Source organism: Plodia interpunctella, chromosome 5 (assembly GCF_027563975.2).
Source record: "Plodia interpunctella isolate USDA-ARS_2022_Savannah chromosome 5, ilPloInte3.2, whole genome shotgun sequence".
NCBI classification, from domain to species: Eukaryota; Metazoa; Arthropoda; class Insecta; order Lepidoptera; family Pyralidae; genus Plodia; species Plodia interpunctella.
Window position 1 is genome coordinate 5109836 of NC_071298.1, and position 20402 is coordinate 5130237.

The 20402-nt window shown below is 34.8% G+C and overlaps 2 protein-coding genes across 3 annotated transcripts; one reads left to right on the forward strand and one right to left on the reverse strand.

Moving 5' to 3' along the window:
- Positions 1 to 275: 275 nt before the first annotated feature.
- On the reverse strand, positions 276 to 8108 carry Mccc1 (Methylcrotonoyl-CoA carboxylase 1). Its single transcript, XM_053744992.1, has 14 exons — positions 7661 to 8108; positions 7268 to 7469; positions 6700 to 6917; positions 6456 to 6603; positions 6209 to 6346; positions 5893 to 5988; positions 5355 to 5538; positions 4680 to 4870; positions 4209 to 4340; positions 3804 to 3974; positions 3197 to 3320; positions 2659 to 2852; positions 2205 to 2339; positions 276 to 1787 (listed from the first exon to the last, which is right to left on the reverse strand). Exons 1-14 carry the CDS (start codon positions 7690 to 7692, stop codon positions 1629 to 1631), a joined length of 2124 nt encoding a protein of 707 aa, XP_053600967.1. The 5' UTR covers positions 7693 to 8108; the 3' UTR covers positions 276 to 1628.
- On the forward strand, positions 7428 to 19511 carry Gen (XPG-like endonuclease). 2 transcript variants are annotated; one of them, XM_053744991.2, is made up of 11 exons: positions 7428 to 7558; positions 8674 to 8768; positions 12261 to 12465; positions 12693 to 12782; positions 12927 to 13080; positions 13352 to 13484; positions 13735 to 13896; positions 15049 to 15217; positions 16151 to 16295; positions 17587 to 17664; positions 18534 to 19511. In XM_053744991.2, exons 3-11 carry the CDS (start codon positions 12355 to 12357, stop codon positions 19466 to 19468), a joined length of 1977 nt encoding a protein of 658 aa, XP_053600966.1. In that variant the 5' UTR covers positions 7428 to 7558; positions 8674 to 8768; positions 12261 to 12354; the 3' UTR covers positions 19469 to 19511. The 2 variants fall into 2 exon arrangements, with proteins under 2 accessions (XP_053600966.1, XP_053600965.1); XM_053744990.2 differs by lacking the exon at positions 7428 to 7558 and adding an exon at positions 8374 to 8586.
- The last annotated feature ends 891 nt before the right edge of the window (positions 19512 to 20402 follow it).

A 20402-nucleotide genomic window follows, 5' to 3' on the forward strand; every position in this document is an offset into this window, starting at 1 on the left:
CAAGTGCAATCCATTCATCTGCACAAGCTTAAGCTGGGACAAGCTTAAGCTAATCTCACAACATCAAAAGGACTGACAATAAAGGTACATTGTATGGAAAGTATTTTTAATTTATTCCTTAATTAACTCATTAACACTGTTTCGATCGTTGCTTTTGTTGAATATTTTTGAGAAATCATTTCTTTGTAAGTCCTTAGGCATTGTGCCAAATGTAGCCCTAATTATATTCTTAGAATTGTATCTGTAAAGGTAAGTGACATGTTTAAATTAAACAATTGTTGAGTCCAACTTTTTATTAACAAAAATATATTTATTTACATATATACTGTGATAGGAATATACTTACAATTAAATATATGCATAACGTATATGACTTATTATGCGCTTTTGTAATATAAATGAGCAAGTGAAACGTCTTATAGTCGATTTCATACAATTCTTGTGGAACGTTAATATATTTAAATATATCACAAACTATAAATTTATCAAAAAGATTTTTGCAACGGGCGGCAGAAATACCTCATTTATCGAGACAATATCGTTAACAAATTATTCAACCATTAAATATATTAATGTTATTATTATAGAATTCGACATGCTTTCATTAAAAATAATTATGTAACATAAAAAGTTATACCTTATTCAATAAAATATATACTTTAAACATTTTTAACATTGTTAAATGCTTAGTTCTCAAACATATATACAGCATATATAAATTCTTGTTATAAGACTAGTGATAATATAATTACCCTGGTTATTTAACGATGACTACTCATTAAAAAAATGAAAACTTTCGCGATAACCTTTTTTGTGAATAAATGCAGTAATCACAAAGGTACGAATCATATTGCATAATGTAAGTGTAATATACTATATTTTTATTTACGTCACTTGATAATCACTTTGGTATAAAAATAACGCACCGCTGTGTGTATGATTAATTGAATTATTATTATCATGCGGATATTTAAGTCATAGTATGAAATTTGAAACTATACTGACTCTTCGAAAGAGACGTCAGATTGCAGATGAAAAAGATAGCAATACATGTAACTTGACTCGCGAGGTATCAATCAATCTAGTCCTTGGTATTGATTATCTAATGCAGTGGTCGACGCCACGACTTGTTCTCTATATACTTCTACTATAGAATTTTCCCAAATCAAACTTACATATTTAAATGCCGGGACATAACTAACTACAATAACTTTTAACTAACTACAATACACTACTACTCGGTCAAATTAACTCTGGTGTCGTGGTCTACGCTCTTGTACGGCAAGCAAAAGCGACGAAAATATCACAATATTTGGTAACGACACTGCTACCCGTACACAAGGACGTGCGTGAGTAGGTGAGATGGGAACGAGAAGAGTTCAAAGTTAATTTGGCCGTGTTAAGTCATCTACACACGCTAATGCCGCAGCAAAAACAAAAAGGGATGCACGTATACAAAAGAGAGAGAAAGTAGGACGGCCTTTCTTTTAAATTAAATATGTGCATCCTTTTCTATTCATCATCTAGCAAGAGCGTGAGCGGCTTTACACTATTACAAATTTTAATCTGTTGTCTACAAAAATATTAAAATTGCAATTGGCCTGATATTTCACTTCAAGTGAAAAGTATTAACTATCAGTCTGCAGCCGTACAATAACGGCGCCTTTGCCAACTGAATCGCCCTGTTTGACGGCAGCCACCTCGGCCACGACGCCGTCTCGAGGACTACGCACCACGTACTCCATCTTCATGGCAATCACCATGAACAATGGCTGGCCTTTTACCACCTGAAATATGGATGTTAAAATATTTAAAAATTCTTCGGATTTGGTATGACAGCAAGATCAACAGACGAATGAGATCCTTTGAACAGATAAGTTAGGTATAAATATTTGCGTCAGTAAAGCATATCTTCAAAAATTCTTAATTTCTGTATGGAAACTTTCAGACCCTTTGATATATGAGCTAAAGTAACAAAAAGTATCGAAGATCGCATCGCATCACACACAAGTATTGATCATTATCAACAAGTGTGCAGGTTTTCTCACGATATTTTCCTTCACAGGAACCAAGTTATGGTCTATGAAATCTATTGCTATACATGAGTCAGATTCATCATGTGGCACGAGTAGGATTCGAATCTAGGACATTTCGATCCACAGATCTTAACAATTAAACCAGCACCGCTCTTGACATAAGCCCACCTTATCCCCAGTTTGGACCAGCAGCCGCTCCATGACGCCGGGGGTGGGGGAGGCGGCGGTGTCGGCGGCGGCGGCCGCGGGGCTGCTCAGCGACTGATGCTTCGGACGAGGTACTCTGACCACTGTCTGACCATTCTGTAATCATTCAGTTATTCACTCTTTGTAGGCTCTCTCTTTCTCTCTGAAATTTGCGTTACATCCCGGGCTAAGACGCGCGAAGCCCATAAAAAAATCTTAAAATTTATTTCATTTAAACACGTAACATTACATAAAATTCAAAAAATTCAGCTGTGCTGTGCTTTGCCTGACCTTAACGATTTGACAATATCGTTGTTGCCTGGCAGTTGACATGGCTATGTGCCCTATTATAGGGCGGAAACACATGATCATGCAGATCAAGATCTTTATTCAATAGAAGACAATAAACTTTAAAACTTTAGCCAAAATAACTCACTTCATCATACACATGTATTTCGTCGTCGTGCGTCAAGAAGCCGACCTCGCCGCTCCGGTCGCCGATCAGTGTGGACAGTCTCAAACCCTGTTTTGTATCACGAATGGTCGCTTCTACTCGACGCCATTCGCCGTCGTTCACTTGAATGTTGTATGTATTTGGTTGGCTACCATACTCTATTGTGACTTTCAGATCTGTAAAATGAAATGTACTTACAAATATAATAAAAAAATAAAACACTAACTGCTGTAAACTATGTTATTCGAGATATTTTAAGGTACTTATATGTATAGCAGTATGAGACATTATTAGATAATAATACCTCATACCGCTATATATATAAGTGTAGGCGAAAAAATTTTTTTGTGTAAGTAAATACATTTTCTTTTGATTTACGAAATATACATATATAGCGTTCGTTGATCGAGGAAAAAGTGAGGCGAAGTTAGATATTTCTCACTGGAAATAATCAAAAGTATCTGAAAAGTTACTTGAAAACTGGCCGGTAAAAATAAATATAGTCAATACTTGCGCTTACCATTTTCGTCATACTTCAATGCTATGGTCTTCCTTAGCTGATAATTTGGTCTCCACGCTGCCGCTTCAACTGATATTCCCTTCCAACAGTCGTTAGCAGAGTTGTTTTTTTGTGAATTTAAAACCTAAAAAAGAAAATAAATAAATAATGGTAATTTTAAAACTTTAAGTTATAGATAGTTTATAAGCATTACTGACAAGTGTTGTTCTTGTTACCTGGTCAATAAACATTAATTATTTATTATTGAATATAGTGTCAAGCATGTCCTTCTGGCTCACTTTCTCTCTCATCTGAGCGTATTCTCGTTTTCTTTTTCATCCATTAAGCGTCAGAGCCACTTGTTTTGATTTTCGTTCCTCTCCCTGGTATTACGTTCCAAAGTGTAAATAAAAGTATGAGTAAGATTTTGTTTGTTTAGTCTCCAAGCCTAAGGTCTGCATAAAAATAAATGTTTACATTTTTTTAAAATTTTCAATAATATTACGACCTGCCTGCCTCATCATCGCTTAGTCACGTAGTACGACAACTACGGGTGATTTCGGAGTGGTCCTATATTAATGTTGGTATTAGTATTGGTATTCTAAAGCGGAAACCAAGCATCACATACATAACCTAAAGCAGCTTGTATGACGCGTTGTTCCACGGCCGCGGGATCAGTTGGCGGGAACAACTCCGCCTCGTGCTGCGGTATAAAGGCGGTGTGCACGTCGCCGGACACGAATGCTGATGCGCCGGACAAACGTAGCAAAAAGTTCACGTTCGTTTCTAACCCTGCCACCTGGAAATATCATTATATTGCAATAGTTTTATTCAATATAAATTAGAGTATCACATTGTAGCTTTCATTCTGGGTCTTTTCATTCTCGGCGAATGTGATTATACTTTAGTCATCTCGTACGACATCCACAGCCCCCTGTAGAGGATATATGGTGTAGTGACTATTTTATGGCGGAACCACACGATACAAATTGGTAGTGGTGATACATATTGGCTCCATAACCCAAGTACTCACTTGATATTCTGAGAGCTTAGCTCTGGTCTTGGCGAGCGCTTCGTGGCGGTCTTTTCCCCACACCACCAGTTTAGCGATCATGGGGTCGTAATGTACTGACACTTCCTGTCCCTCACGCACACCTGTTTCAATCTGAAAAACCACAGTTATTTTTAATGGTATTCACGTCAATCATTGGAACAAGCCTGAAACATAAAAAACAAATACTAGTTTTGTTTTACCCAAAAACCACGTCATAAATTCTAGCGAAAAAAATATTCGTGAGGAATCCTGCTACCCAATTGATGATTTATTGATGACAAGGCACTGGACATATAAACACTAAAAAATGAATATGTGTAACGTGCCAGTTCTGAGCACGAATCACGCTTCTGGTTGGCTGATGATGTCTGTATGAAACTATTGATAACTTGTATTCGGAGCTGTGACTCCGGGTCAGTAAAAAATAACATTATAATTTTGGTATCTCACCCGAACATGATCTTCAGGCGTGGGCTGCCGTAGTCTATGTAACGTGCCGGCTCGGGGCAGGAACCCCGCGCCCGGCTCCTCGGCGTATATCCGGCATTCCACTGCGTGACCGCGGCGGACGATGTCCTGCTGCGTCACGGGCAGCGGCTCTCCGGCGGCCACGCGCAGCTGCCATTCCACTAGATCCGTGCCTGGAGTTCAAAATATTAAAAATGTCTCTTTCATGCAGTTAAGGTGACTTTGAATAGGGCACTGCACTCAACAAATTAGATTTGACAAAATTCATAGAATATACAAATTTTCACATACATTTATGTGTTACAATACCATGTATAGTGAGATCTGACGTATCTATAGTTTATAATAAACTGGACTAAGACAAAAAACACCGGTTAGCAATAAAAATAGTGAAATGGCCTACAAATAGTAAAATTGCCTACAAAGGAACTAGACACCAATAAATACCATACTATAGTAACACATTACAAAAATCCTATTCACTTCTCATGCTTGTACTATACGAGGATGATGAAATCGTGATAGGTGTAAGACTCCTAAAATTAAAATAAAATCGTAAATCGACATTTCACCTTCGACAACAATAAACGCCTCGCTCAAAATGCTCCGATTCGATCTTGATATATAATCTACTATTAAACATGAGTCCCACAGTACCTGTGATCATTTCAGTGATGGGATGCTCGACTTGCAGCCTGGTGTTCATCTCCATGAAGTGGAACTCGTGCGTGACCCTGTGCAGGATGAACTCAACAGTCCCCGCGCCTACATAGCCCACAGCGCGTGCCGCGCGCACCGCCGCCTCGCCTATAGCTCGACGGGTTTCCTCTGATATACCAGGCTAAAAAAATAGTACACAGAGAAGATAAAGTAACAGATACTACCAAGGGTGTATGTTGATGCCCGAGACGAAGTCGAGGGTCGCGAACACACGAGTTGGAGGCGTACTTTCTTTCAAGTGATATATAGTGTATTATACGACACCTGAGACGCCTAGACATGTATTTTTATAAATAACATGGCACATTACATATACACAAATATTCCATGGTTAACTGGGAGAGAATGCTTAGTATTAAGTTTGCCATTTGTTTATAAGTGTGTCTTTACTTGTAACAATAAAGTTTATTAAATAAATATAAATGAAGAACTTAATTTTAGACAACTCAATCTATCTAGTCTGAACTATACTTACAGCAGGCGCTTCTTCTATAATCTTCTGGTGACGTCGTTGTACAGAACAGTCTCTCTCGAAAAGATGGACGACATTGCCATGCATATCAGCAAATACCTGGAATGCATATGTATCTCATTATCACTTTTAATTATACACGTCGCAGCTGAAGACGACTTCAACCATATATTTCTCATTTGATATTACTCATAATATTTAAATATATTTTTGGTTAACAAAATTTTGATTGTATTGTGTTTTGGTATTAAAATTCCATAAGACTTTGTTTTTCTCATGCTAGAAGTGCTAGTTAACTGACAAGCTGATGGATGTCTACCTGTACTTCCACGTGCCTCGGATCTGTAATATACTGTTCCAATAACATATTGTCATCACCAAATGATTTCATTGACTCTCTTTTGGCTGATTCCAGCTGCGGCAAGAAATCTGTTTCTGTCATAGCTATTCTCATACCCTGAAAAAAATTGTTAGTTAAAAAAATTAATTGGTAAATATAAAAGATTCAATATTACATGCATTAAAAAGATATATCTATACCAATAAAAAAAAGCTTTATCACCAACCTTTCCACCACCCCCTCGTACAGCTTTGATCATAAGTGGGAAACCAACTTTTTGGGCTTCAGCCTGCAATCTCTCGATACTCTGATCTTCTCCATGGTATCCTCTCACTACTGGCACTCCAGCATTTGACATTATTGCTTTTGATGTACTAAAAAGTGCAAATGAATAAAAGTATAACGCCTAACTGACAAAATATTTATTCAAATACATTTTAACTATTTCACCTTATGTGATTAAACCTTACCTTTTAATACCCATATCCCTTATTGCTTTTGGTGGAGGCCCAATGAATATGACGCCTTCATTTGCACATTTCTCACAGAACTCAACATTCTCTGACAGGAAACCATATCCAGGATGTATGGCTTGGCTGTTGGACTTCTTTGCTACCTCTAATATTTTGGAAGCATTTAAGTAGCTTTGGGATGATGCTGCAGGCCCAATATGATAAGCTTCATCTGCCTGAAACATGGAATATTTTTCATGTTATGTATTATAAACAGAAAACATATAAGAATAGTAAAAGTTAGCTGAAACTAACTAAAACCAGAGTTTTCATGGTGAAAAAGTACACAGGATATCAAGATGTTTTAAATAAATATGTAATGTAATGTTTTACAACAAGTACAAAAATACTATCACATATTCCAAACAATTATGTTGTAAAATCATACTTAGTAAATGTTGTAATATTATCTCAACATTTATCTGATAATTAAATATGTTGATGATAACCCCCCATGACTTGACTACAGGTGGCCAATGAAAAAGGTTTGTAAAAGAATAAAAAATATTTCATCAAAATTACATACCATTTCTACATGCATAGCATGTTTATCGGCATCAGAATAGACTGCAACAGATCTGATGCCAAGTTTTCGAGCAGTGCGTATTACTCTGCATGCTATCTCTCCTCGATTTGCAATAAGAACCTTGTTAATATTCTGTCTTGAGATTTCTTCCTTGAGTAGTTGAGCATGCAATCGTACTGAATACTGAAGATTTAATGATGTGCTAGAACAATGGTCAAAGTTTCAACTACTTTGTTACGAAAGTGATGAAAAATAATTAAGTATGACATGGAGTGAATAACTAAAAATACAGTAAGTAATATTTAATGCCAAATGTACCTATTGTATTTACACAAATAAATATGGAGTGTTAGAAACTTATTATTTCAAATTTTTTATTAACAATCTCCTTACCATATTTTATTTAACTGCCTTAAATAAGACATGATGACAAAGATGACGGAATTAAATCAATGCTGTTTTTATATCTTTATCTCAATATACGACGTTGTTTGTTGATTACGTTCGTGGCCGGCCCCTCAGTAACAAAGACTATGATAGCGCGATAACAGTGCGAGAATTTAATAGTCATTATCACATTATTCTCAGTTCATTAGACTTGTTAATAATGACAATACATTATCTTTTTGTCGCACATTAGCGTTGCGATTTTTCCCTTCGACATCATACTTAATATTCAACAATACAGAAAAGTTTGAAAATATAAACAAGAGTATGTTAGCTTTAATTTAAGTACTGTACATATTTATATATTCTCGTGTGTGTTGAGTTTTATTTTATTTGTGTAGAAATTGAACGACATCATTTTCAAAATTGTCAACAACAACAAGTCAACTAACAATTATCGACTTGACTGACAAATTATAAATAGAAAGTTCTCTGTGACTGACAATATGACAATGACGTAATGTCGAAATCGGAAAAGTGCTGCTGGTGATACCAGATAAAAAAATAGTAATTTCATACTTGCATGCATAGGGCAATCCTGAAAAGCATGTAATAATAACAAAGCCCATGAAGCAGGCAGGCAGGGAGGCACTGCCCACTGCCCGGTCGGCTAATCGGAAAAATTTTATCGGTAAAATAGCCGATTATATTTAAACTCACGTCAACGTCAATCAGTCAAAATATCTTCCACATAAAATTGCAAAACAAAAAGAACTTTTGTTATCGTTTCTTTTAAAACTTATTTTTAATTTGAATACCTAGATTCATTCAATCTTATCCTATAATATAATTGCTATATTGCTATCAAAATGGGTATTAAAGGTCTTTGGTCAGTATTGTCGCCGTATAGTGAAAAGAAATCTCTTCACGAGGTAAGAAAGTTAAATAAAGTTAATCTGGATATACCTAACTTAAATTATTGTGTATATATAAATGTTCAACAAAAACTCTATTTTCAGATTCAAGGTGAAACAATAGCAGTAGATTTATCAGGATGGGTTTGTGATAGCCAAAATGTTACAGATTATTATATTCAACCTAAACTTTACCTAAGGTTTGTTTTTGTTTTATTTTAATTACCTAGATAATCTACTTTTTAAAATTACCATCTAATCCCGGGGTTCCTATTGAACGCGAAAATCCGGTCTGAATAGTATTGCATGAACTTTGTAATGCTCACTTGCTTTGCTTGGCCAGCGGGCTTATATTAGGTCACTAGAAACACAAACCTAATCTACAGATTTTAGGAATAGATATAGAATTAGAATTTAGAAATATTTTTTTGAGATTTAAAATATCACCTGAATTTTTTTCTTTATTGTGTTTGGAAGATCGCAGGATTGTAATCTAATTGGAGTCAGTATATGGTAGTTTTTATAGGGCATGATAGCATGGACACAAAAGAAAAACTCATCCTGTTGCCTCCAGATAACAATTAATCATGAATTGTGTAGCGGATCATAGCAATTGACTGATAAAAAATTGACACTAGTATTACCCATTTGTTCTCACTAGTTCGATTCAGTAGTTCGATCGTCGAACTAGTGAGATTTTTTTTTCTCATTTGTTCGACCGTCGAACTAGTGAGAATGTTTGTTCTCACTAGTTCGATCCGTTAACTTATTATTATTATTAATCGAGAAACAAGAACATTAAGTACCGATATAATAGATATTGGTCACAAATACATACATTGTATAGGTAATTATAAAATGAAAATCTTTTAGGTATATTTTGTAGGTATAATTATTATTTAAGTATTATTATAATATAGTAAACGTCAAAATTCGACTGCAAGTAAATTAATAGTAAACAATACAAACAGTTTAAATACATAATACAAATCATTGTCATATCACCCGGAAGTCGTCCACTGGTATATTTCCTTAAATGCATCTATGCCTATAGCACTTAGGTATGTGCATAATAAGTTTAGTATTATAAATATTTAACTAAACGCCCCACCCCAGAAAGAGTGTGGTCATAGTTCTGTTGTCTTATTTTGAGGGTACATGCTTTTTGTTATATTTTGAGGGTAGATGTTTCGCAAAATGGAAGTATTACGCTGTTCAGCTCTGCAGTAGCAATGTTTATTTCGTGGTGCCTGTTTATTTTACTGTTTATATTTTCGGAATAATGTCTAAAGAAGTGAAATTATTAAAAAGCGGTCGTGGAAGGATTCTGCAATTAGAAGGACATCAATATTATTCTATGCGTAAATACAAAAATGGCCACAGCATTTGGCGGTGTAAAAATTATAAAAGTTTAAAATGTACCGGTTCCGTCACAATGAATATGGTAAGTCTTGGTTATTTTATATGTACATAATGATAATTGTTGTACGTATATTTACATATTATAGGTGTTGTATGTGTATTTTTATTTGTAATAGTTTTAATGTACAAGCAAAATAATTCATGAATTCCTATATTTTTTAAACATTGCTTTTGTTTAAGGACTTCACTAATAATTTACAATCAAAACCCCACTGCGGTCAATGTAATCCAGATGAAACACGAAATACAATCAATGTTATTTTAAATAATGCTTGCGAAGAAGCAGCTACGGGAAGAGAACCAGCTCCTAGGGTCTACAACAGAGCTTTAATTACATTAAAAAATCAAGGCCTGCATTTAGCTTCTAAGAGTGTACCTGAATTTTGTGAAATGAAGTCACGCATTTACAGAAGGAGAAATAAGTTAGCACACGTAAAAAAAATAAATGCAAAGACTGTTGAGGAAGTCGAAGTTCCTAGTACTTTTTCAGATTTCTTACTCGCTGATTACAGTCATAAAAAAATGAGAATATTAGTGTTTTGTTCAAATGATGCCCGAGAAATTATAAAAAAAATTAAACACATCTTTATGGATGGGACCTTTAAATCATGTCCGACACCTTTTCAGCAACTTTTTACAATTCACGGAGACATCGGCAGTGATACAAATAACACGAATGTCATCCCTTTGGTGTACGCTTTCATGAGTCACAGGACCAAAAAAGCTTACTCACTTTTATTTGATTTAATTGGGTCCCAAATTCCAGAGTGGAAGCCTGCTAAAGTCACGATAGATTTCGAAGAAGGCACAATGAAAGCGTTGAAAACATTGAATGTTACAGTCAAAGGTTGCTACTACCATTACGTGAACAGCTTGTGGCGCAAAGCAAAAACCCTGGGTTTAACTAAAGACAAACGCAACAGAAGAATAATTTCATTATGCGCCAACTTGGCATTGCTTCCAGAAAATGAAATTGTTTCAGGATGGGCGTATATTCAAAACGAAATGAAGAAGAATTGCGAATCTATAATTAAGTTTAAAGATTATTTCGATAAATACTGGATGAAGGGTGATTATCATAGAATTTGGTCGGTTTATGGCGAACGCCACCGAACAAATAATGCAGTAGAAGGATGGCACCATAAAATAAATAACCTTGTAACGAAAGGGCATGTAAACCTATTGCAAATATTACATATTTTACGGGACGATTCCTTATTGTCTTCATATCAAAATGACATTCTTCAGAGACCTTCAACATCAAACAAACGTTGTAAAAGGAGAAAAACTGATTTATTCAATGACGATTACATTATTGATGCTCAAATGCAATTAATATGCGGAGAAATTGGTGTTGGGCACTTTTTAGAAAAGATGCGATAATTATAGTTACATTGAGACTCAATGTGACAAAATAATTGAGTATTTGATTATTACATTATTTTTTTGATTTCGTAACCAATGTACCTAATATAATGTTCAATATACATATATCCTTTGGTGGAATACACAAATTCAAAGTTTTTTCGCTCTCTGCTTATTGAGATAAGTAAGACAGAGAAAAATATATTTAATCATGTATATTTTATCAAAGTTATGTTTATGAATGTTATGTCTATACCTATACCTAATTTTGTACATTTGTAATTTTGAAGCATTTTTGTCATTTTTTTAGTTTCTTTTTAGTTTCTGATTAAGCTTGTTGAGATAAGCAAATGCAATTAATATGCGGAGAAATTGGTGTTGGGCACTTTTTAGAAATTTTTTTTAGTTTCTTTTTAGTTTCTGATTAAGCTTGTTGAGATAAGCAAGACAGAAAAATATTTTTCATCTACGTATTTGGCCAAAGACAATACCTATAGTTGTTCCTAAATATTATGTTTACAATAAATAATCTAATTATGCAACATTGTGATTTTGACGTTTACTATATTATAATAATACTTAAATAATAATTATACCTACAAAATATACCTAAAAGATTTTCATTTTATAATTACCTATACAATGTATGTATTTGTGACCAATATCTATTATATCGGTACTTAATGTTCTTGTTTCTCGATTAATAATAATAATAAGTTAACGGATCGAACTAGTGAGAACAAACATTCTCACTAGTTCGACGGTCGAACAAATGAGAAAAAAAATTCTCACTAGTTCGACGATCGAACTACTGAATCGAACTAGTGAGAACAAATGGTATTACCTACTTACAACTTTCTTAAAAATAATAAAACTAAAAATAATTGTTGTTACTTTTGTTTCAGAAATTTATTTTTCAGAACAGTTTATTTGATACTGGCTGATATAAACCCCATTTTTGTACTAGAGGGTGATGCTCCTGAGTTGAAAAGGGATGTGATGGCTGCTCGAAATGCTATACAGTTTCGGGGTGCAGCGCCAAAATCAGATTCTGCATCCAATAAGCGTCCTGATGTGGGTAGAAAAAGATTTAAAGGTGTTCTTAAAGAGGTTTGTGTTAGTGGTAATTTTAACTAAACTTTGCAATAAATAAATTCATAGTACCCTATATTATGTACCCTGCCACTCCAGAATAATGCAACTTGGAAATAGATTGTTGGTAATGTTGATTTGTTTGTAAAGACTTTATTTTAAGTACATCATTTTGAAAATTACCCCCTACAGCTACACACATAAAATATGACCTACAGTTATTTGTGCACAAATTTTTGTTCCAGTGTGAAACTCTCTTAAAATATATGGGAGTCAGATGTGTTAAAGGAAAAGGGGAAGCAGAGGCTACCTGTGCACAGCTGAATTCCCAAGGTGCATGTATTTTTCTAGTATATAGAACACTTGAAACATCTCTTTTCTCTATGAAAAAAAAAAGAAACTAAAAGATAATGTAACAGTGTAGAATAAAAATCAGAATTTAACTTAAGGCAAACATTAACCTATATCTGTTGTAACAGTTGGTTGATGCAGTGGTGTCCCAGGACTCTGATTGCTTCGCTTACGGTGCACGTCGTGTGTACAGAAATTTCAGTGTGTCAAATTCAGCCGGCGGCGGCGCCATGCAGGGCTCAGTCGATTGCTATGACGCTGACGCCATGTTCCGTAGCAACGGTTGGTAAATTGCTTATTATAATATGACGCTAGTCTCATGTATAATGTTCAAAAGGTAGTGTGAAATAAATATAATTATAAATATTTTGTCTCATTGCTTTGTAAAGGCTGGTGCAGACCAAATTTGTATGTAGCACGTGTCGTGATAAGTGTAATGCTTTCAGCCATCTTTAACTACTATACATACGTATTGAGTACGCAGTCGGTTTGCATGGGCCTTTCAGAACTGTCAAAATTTTGTTGATTTGAAATAATCATGATGGATATTTAGGGTTTGGCCGTAACAAAATGGTGGCTCTGGCTATTCTTTGTGGGTGCGACTACGGCGTTGGTGCTTGTGGCTCGTCCATAACTACTGTTGTCTCCTTTCTACACACCATATCTGATAGTGAAGTTATACCCAGGTTTGACATTTTTTATTATAATCATAATCATCTTTAGCATAGCATTTTTTAACCAAAATAAATCCTGGTTTTGTCAACATATCCTTAAGTCATATTTTCTATGCCCATTTGCTTGACTTTCAATCCATTTGAGGTTGTAATGGTCATAAAGATTTTTATAAGCATAAGAAATTTATATCAAAGAAAGACTTATTCGAATAATTAGTGTTTATTCCCGTAGATATCTTTAATTCTAATAAATTAAATATAGGTTACTTTCCTGGGTGAGTGACCCAGTGCATTACGAGAAGCAAGCTCGGTTCGTGTCGGCGCCGGGCCGATGCGACCGGTGCGGCCATGTCGGCCGCACGCACTTGAAGAATGGCTGTCCAGTGTGTGTTACGCACAGGGGCTGCAACGACCTAGGACACAAGTTAGTTCCTGTTATAAACTACTCCTCATCTAGCACTAAGAGAAGCAAGTCCGGTTCGTGTAGATGCGACCGCTGCCGTCACTGTGGTCCCACGCACTCCCTAGAAGAGGCAGTCCAGTGTACTGCAATGTGATTACTAAAAAATATTTGGCTTTCGTAAAGGCTAGATAGTCCAGAAAAAATATTTTATTAACATGTTTTGTGGAATGACTCGAGGTATAAAATCTATTTTTTCATAATTACTAAACTCAGAAACAACACCTTCTAGCGTTGATTTTGATAACAAAAGTAGATTAAATTCATTCACCTGCTTGTCTCTTGTGTTTAGTTCTGAAATAGACGAAAGATGGCGTACGGTTTTTAAAACCGCTTTTACGCTATCGACGAAATTCGACACATGCCGAAGCGAATGAATTTACATTGCGTAGGTTGTTGTATGTGAGCTTTTTTACCGCAAGGGAAATCAGTAATGTATGTAGTGTGTAATGCATAAAATGTAATGCGTAAAATACTATTGGGATGATTGAGACATGTAAATTAAATGGGTAGTGTAAGGCAAGGCATTAGGTAGAGTTAATTAATGGAAATACGTCATTAGTGTATGATTTCGTAATAAAAAGGTATGAACAAAATTCTTATAATGTCACTTTGTTGTCCGATTGTCAAGACCTTTTATCTCAAAAGCGCGTACAGGTATTAAGATTACATTTGTTTCAAATTCTGATCTACGACCACGACGACGCGCGTCGTCAAGCGCTATGATGAGATAAATTACGCGAGTGTCGCATATTTTACAAGTTAACAAAGAAATTCCGAAGATTCCGTGCAATGCCAAAGTCTAACTTATCGGACGGACAGACATACCTACAAACGCACGAGTTATCCTATAAGGGTTTCGTTTTTTTAATTTGCACGGAACTCTATTAAGCTAATTTTGCGAAATTCTTCGTACTTAGATTTACATCGAATAAGTCATACGAGCAAGAAATGTACATAAAGTATGACAACTTTTGTCCCCTCACACAAATAGTCTCCATTGTTCCTTCATTTTAACGTGGTTTCCGTGCTACTTATACGGACCATGAATAATATAATAGTTCTGTCTTAAACAGAAAGTAATTACTCGGATCTCTTTAGTGATTATCCTTTCAGGTCCAAAGTGTCGGAAGTTAAGCGCGAGCTGTCACTTCGGAACAGAGCCCTCACTTGCGGCGTGCCTTTTCCGGAGCCGAAAGTTATGAAGGAATTCCTAAATGCGACCCCCGAGAAAATTGATCTGGACAGTTTGAAATACCCCGTTCCCAGTCTAATTCAATTTGTGGTAAGTGGGTGATAGTAGACAGTATCGATAGTCTATCGTCAGTTTAGTATCGATAATATACTTACGTTAAGTCGTCGGTGCCGTATTTGCTGTGATTATATATGTATGTAGTATGCTATATATGATATTACGCTGCCAATCCACATTGGCCCCGCGTGGTGAGTTGTGGCGTATGTCCATTAGGAATGCCCCAGCAGTGTGGACATTAAAATGGCTGACGGGTAATGATCATCGACAGTATATCGATATTATCGTAAATTTGAAAAGTAAATAATGATACCATAGTAATAATTTCGACAGTATGTATGGATGACTAGTTTGCTAAATTAATTAATATCGCTACTAACGACACTATGGATGATATACTTACATAGAAATTCAATAATATCGACAATCTATAACATTCGTCAATAGCATTGTGATTTCGACTATCGAATTTAATGGAATATCGAATTGAATTATTGAATAGGTCCTAACTCTATCATTAGTTCGATATTGTGACAACATTTTTAGGGGTTAAATATCGATAGTTTAGCAACACTACACGCATGTATGATGTAGGTATTCATTGCTGGTTTTGTAATATTAAAAGTATGTTTATAACCTATAATAGAATATAACATTTGGCTGTGATGAAGGTGTGACGTGAGCTTTTGTTATGCGGTAGACCTATTTTAGTGACACGTGTAAGGGCTATTTGACAAGGTCTTTGAATTGTTAAAACATATAAATATAATAATCATATAAAAAATATTATAATTATTACTTTGTGACCGTTTCTAATAATTAATGATACATATTTTAGATATTATTTTAATGATCCTACAACATCTCTGAAAAATACATAAACTTATATAAATATTATTATTTATATTTGAGAGCATAACATCAACAAATTACTATTTTCTCAAATTACTTTATTTGTGTTTGTAGAAACTGATGTCGTGTAAGTTGGATTGGTCAGAAAGATATTGCGTGGAGAAATTCCTACCTGTGTTGACGAAATGGCATCTTCAAGATAGTGTTCCCAATAGAACCATCAAGCCAATAATGATAAAGAAAAAGCGAATACCTAGAGGTAATTATATTTATTATTTCGATTTCTGAAATTACAGTTCAATAACTGCGTGTGTTACTGCTATAGCTACATATAATTTATAATAGTATGTTATAGTATGTTATATGAAGATTTTGTCTGTCTCTGAACTAAATTTCATCAAAATCGGTTCAATCGTTTTTGAGTTTATTAATTACAAACAAAAATACAAATCTTCATAATGTTGGTATAATACCAATATTATGAAAAGTTACGTACTTTTCATAATATTGAACATGCAATATTATGAAAAGTACGTAACTTTTCATAAAAGTTACGTACTTTTATGAAAAGTTACCGTTCAAAAAATCACAGTATGGTCTGGTCCAATGGTTTACATTGGACCATACTTTAAAGAATGATTTTTCGGGATATCCTTGTATTTTTTAAATATAGTCTAGAATTGGTTCATATTTCCTATACCTTATCTATTATTATATACTTATCCTAACCTCACATTGAGAACGTTATAGTCTATAGCTAAGGCACGATTTAGGTGAATCAATAGGTACTTTATTGATTAAAATCTATTATGCCGCTGGGGTGTTCCGAGCAAGGATGCTACGAAGTGTGGTACTAAAACTCGCTATGTACAGTTTAATCAAATCCTACTAATAATATAAATACGAACTGTATATTTGTAACCTGTCTTTTACTGTCGGTCGACTGGAAGTGACCCCTCCATGGGATAAGTCAGCCGTTCTTATCACTGTTTCTGTGTCTTTGTATTTTCTTATGCAATAAAGTTATATCAAACAAAGTCCGAGGATGTATGTAAGTTGGTTACTCGTTTACGCAAAATCTACTACTAATCGAGTAACTAATCTACTACATATCGCACTTTTTACGCGAAGCACAGGCCTCGTGGCGCAGCTAGGCTGATATGAAATACCTTTATTGCAACGGCTATTATATATCTGATAAGTTATATAACTTTGATAATATATCCATATATAGGTATCTCAAGTTATATTGAAAATATCACGTAGCTTATATTATATTCAAATAATTATAATTTTCATTTGTCTGTGATAAATAAAATAAACCTGCATGGCAATTATTGAAATTTATTTTTATTTTTTTATTTTGTGAATGTATCAATGAACCGGACAATGAATTTTTTATTATTATTATAACGATCAACGGCTGAGGAAGAAACCGGAAAAAACGCTTAGAGATAGACGTATTAATATAATATTCAAGTTATCGAGTGTTGAAGCATCCAATCTATTGATTGACACAATTGATGCGCTCCGACGGGGTCTAATTATAGGTGTTCCGAGTTTCGAGGTGGTTTGGACCGATATCGACGGCCAGTACGAAGCGTTGATTCCGGACGAACTGTTTGAAGGTGAGCCCAACTTTTAAGTGTTGTTGATCTTAGGGTATGTGTAGAGTGCGACTAACGATTAATAAACTAAAATATAAAAAAATATATTCGTTTACGCCTAGCCTAGTTTATTGTCGAAAAAACTTGTATGCTGTCATCATGTCATGTCTGGTCTCTTATATTTGCTTTACATTTGTTCAAAAACAAACCTTCATGGATAAGTTCGCCGTTGCCTTTAAGTTTCTCTTTAATTTCTGTACTTTTTTTTGTATGATGTGTTTCTGTAACAAATTTTAGAAATCGGTTAAATGAGGAGAAAATTTGTTCGTAAACACCTATATTAGCATAGTATACCTAAATTAGCATCTAACAAAGTCAATTCAATGTTAACCTTATTGCTATAGTGTTCCATATAATGTTGACATAAAAATACAACCTTCCCTAGGTTTAAGTACACAGGTTCAGAATAGTCGGAAAGTAAATTAGTTGAAATTTGAATAAATTGTTATATTATTTGATAAAATTTGTCTTAATAAAAAGAACACACCAGATATACTCCAAACTAACAAAAATTCTTAAACCATTTTCCCTAATCGCTCTTCATAGTGTAAGGAAGCCGCAACCTTAGGTAATATTGACTGCAGAATCTATAAATGTGATCTGTTATTAATACTGCAGGGATTTATTGTTGTAGTGTTGTAACAATAGTAAATATGTATTCTAGAATCGAAATACCATAAGGAACTATGTTAGTTTAGTATATTATAAAATCTAAGTTTTAGCTTATGTATTTGAAAATAAGTCAATCGAATTTCTTTAATATAACATACTATCTCCAAGACATTATGTAATGTGTATTTAAATGCGCAATATACCTAATATTGTTACAGTGGATGAAGACCATTCAAAACCCTGGACTACGACGGAACGTCAGGATTTAATGCGCCAATATTACCCTGAACTAGTGGACGCATATGAAGAGTCGATCAAAAAGCCGCCCAAAGTGAAGAAAACTCGAGCTACAAAGAACAAAGGTGGCGCCGACAGACCCAAGCGAAAGTATAACAGAAAGGTCAAGAAACTCATTGACGTGGAAATTGCCAATCTCAGCGGATCCCTGAAGAATCTAGATTTAACAGCAAAGACCACTGAGATTAATTCTAGTAAGAATAACGTTAGCGTCTGTGTGAATAAGCTGAAAAGGAAATTCAAAAGCACAAAGGGCAGACAAAAGACTATTGATAGTTTCATAGCCCAGAAGAAACGAAAGTCCATCGAAAAGGCAATGCACTCGGTGAGATGCAGCTTGAATAATATTTCAATAAATGATCCCAACGAACTTGTGCACAGCGATAATATGTCTGACAAAGAGAACAGGAATGACATCATACGACTGTTGAGCACGTCATGTGCGAGCGACAGCGGGGACGACATTGACGAAAGTGATTTGTCCGATTTAATCGATAAAATCGTAAAACGACCGCCAAGCACGAAAACCGCTAGAGTGGAAAATAATTTAGTCAAACTAATTTTCGATAACAAATTTTCTACCCCAAAGAAATCGAAAAGAAATAGCGTGTTGAAGCAGGCTAATTATATTTCAACGCCGAAAGAAAGTCCTATAAGAAGAAATAGTTTTAAATTATGTGTAAATAATTCAAATGTTTCGCTGCTGAGCAAAGTGAACACTAGTTATTTCTTTGACAAGTTGACAGAGGACCGCGACGCTTTTGAGATGTCGCTCGAATACAAACACAAGAGTGCTATCATAAGTTTGGACTACGATACAACAGTTGAATACAGTTTGCCTGACATATGCTTATAAGAGAAGTTGTGATGTTAATTTTAATAAACAATATTTTGCAAAATATATTTTTTATTTAAATGAATAACTGTGGACATGTTCATGGAATGAGAGTGCCCTTTGATAAGTATTGGGGAATGCTATATTTTAAATTCTAGCTTAGTATAAACGACGAACATTTTCCTCCGTAGCCTAATATCGGAGTTTCACATCATATGTCGTTTATGATGAATTACTCGATATTTATTTGAATGCACTTATGTAACAGTGATGGATGGTCTCGATAACAAGGGCCCTCGAATGCTATTTCCAGCATCTCCCGACCTCGCGCACAATGTGATTTATCTTAGAATCTCTCTGAAATATTGCCTATTTGGGCCACAAGGCTCCATTTCTACAATCCTACGTTACTTGCGTCGCGAATCGTAACTATGTAGTGTGAAAGGTAATATACAGCTGTCAGCATTTTTATCATGAGTAATGTGAGCAATGATTAGATATCATTTCTCCACAAGTCATATAATGATGTCGGTGTGTACGACTTCCTCGGAAGAATATGAAGTTGACCACTTCTTCACTTTAAAGGAAAACGTACTTAAGTCTACTGCTGAAACACACGGGTAAGTTTTAGTTCGAGCAGGTAAATTAATAAATAGTATCCTATATAGTCATATAAAACATGGAGCAAACCGAATACAGCTTCCAGGTGTGCTTTCCGATGGAGTACAAACCTCGTCATCCAGTTGGAGTTTGTTTCATTACTGTTAATCAAATAAATCATAAAACCGCAGTGGACAGAAATTGTGCAGATGTTACTCTAAATAAACATCCACAGCGCCATATTGGAACTTGGAACCGAAACAGTTATAAATAACATAATTTATTTTAAAATGCATTAACATAATAACATGGCCACTGAATGTTTTATAGAGTTGCGGTGGCCGCGGAAATAACT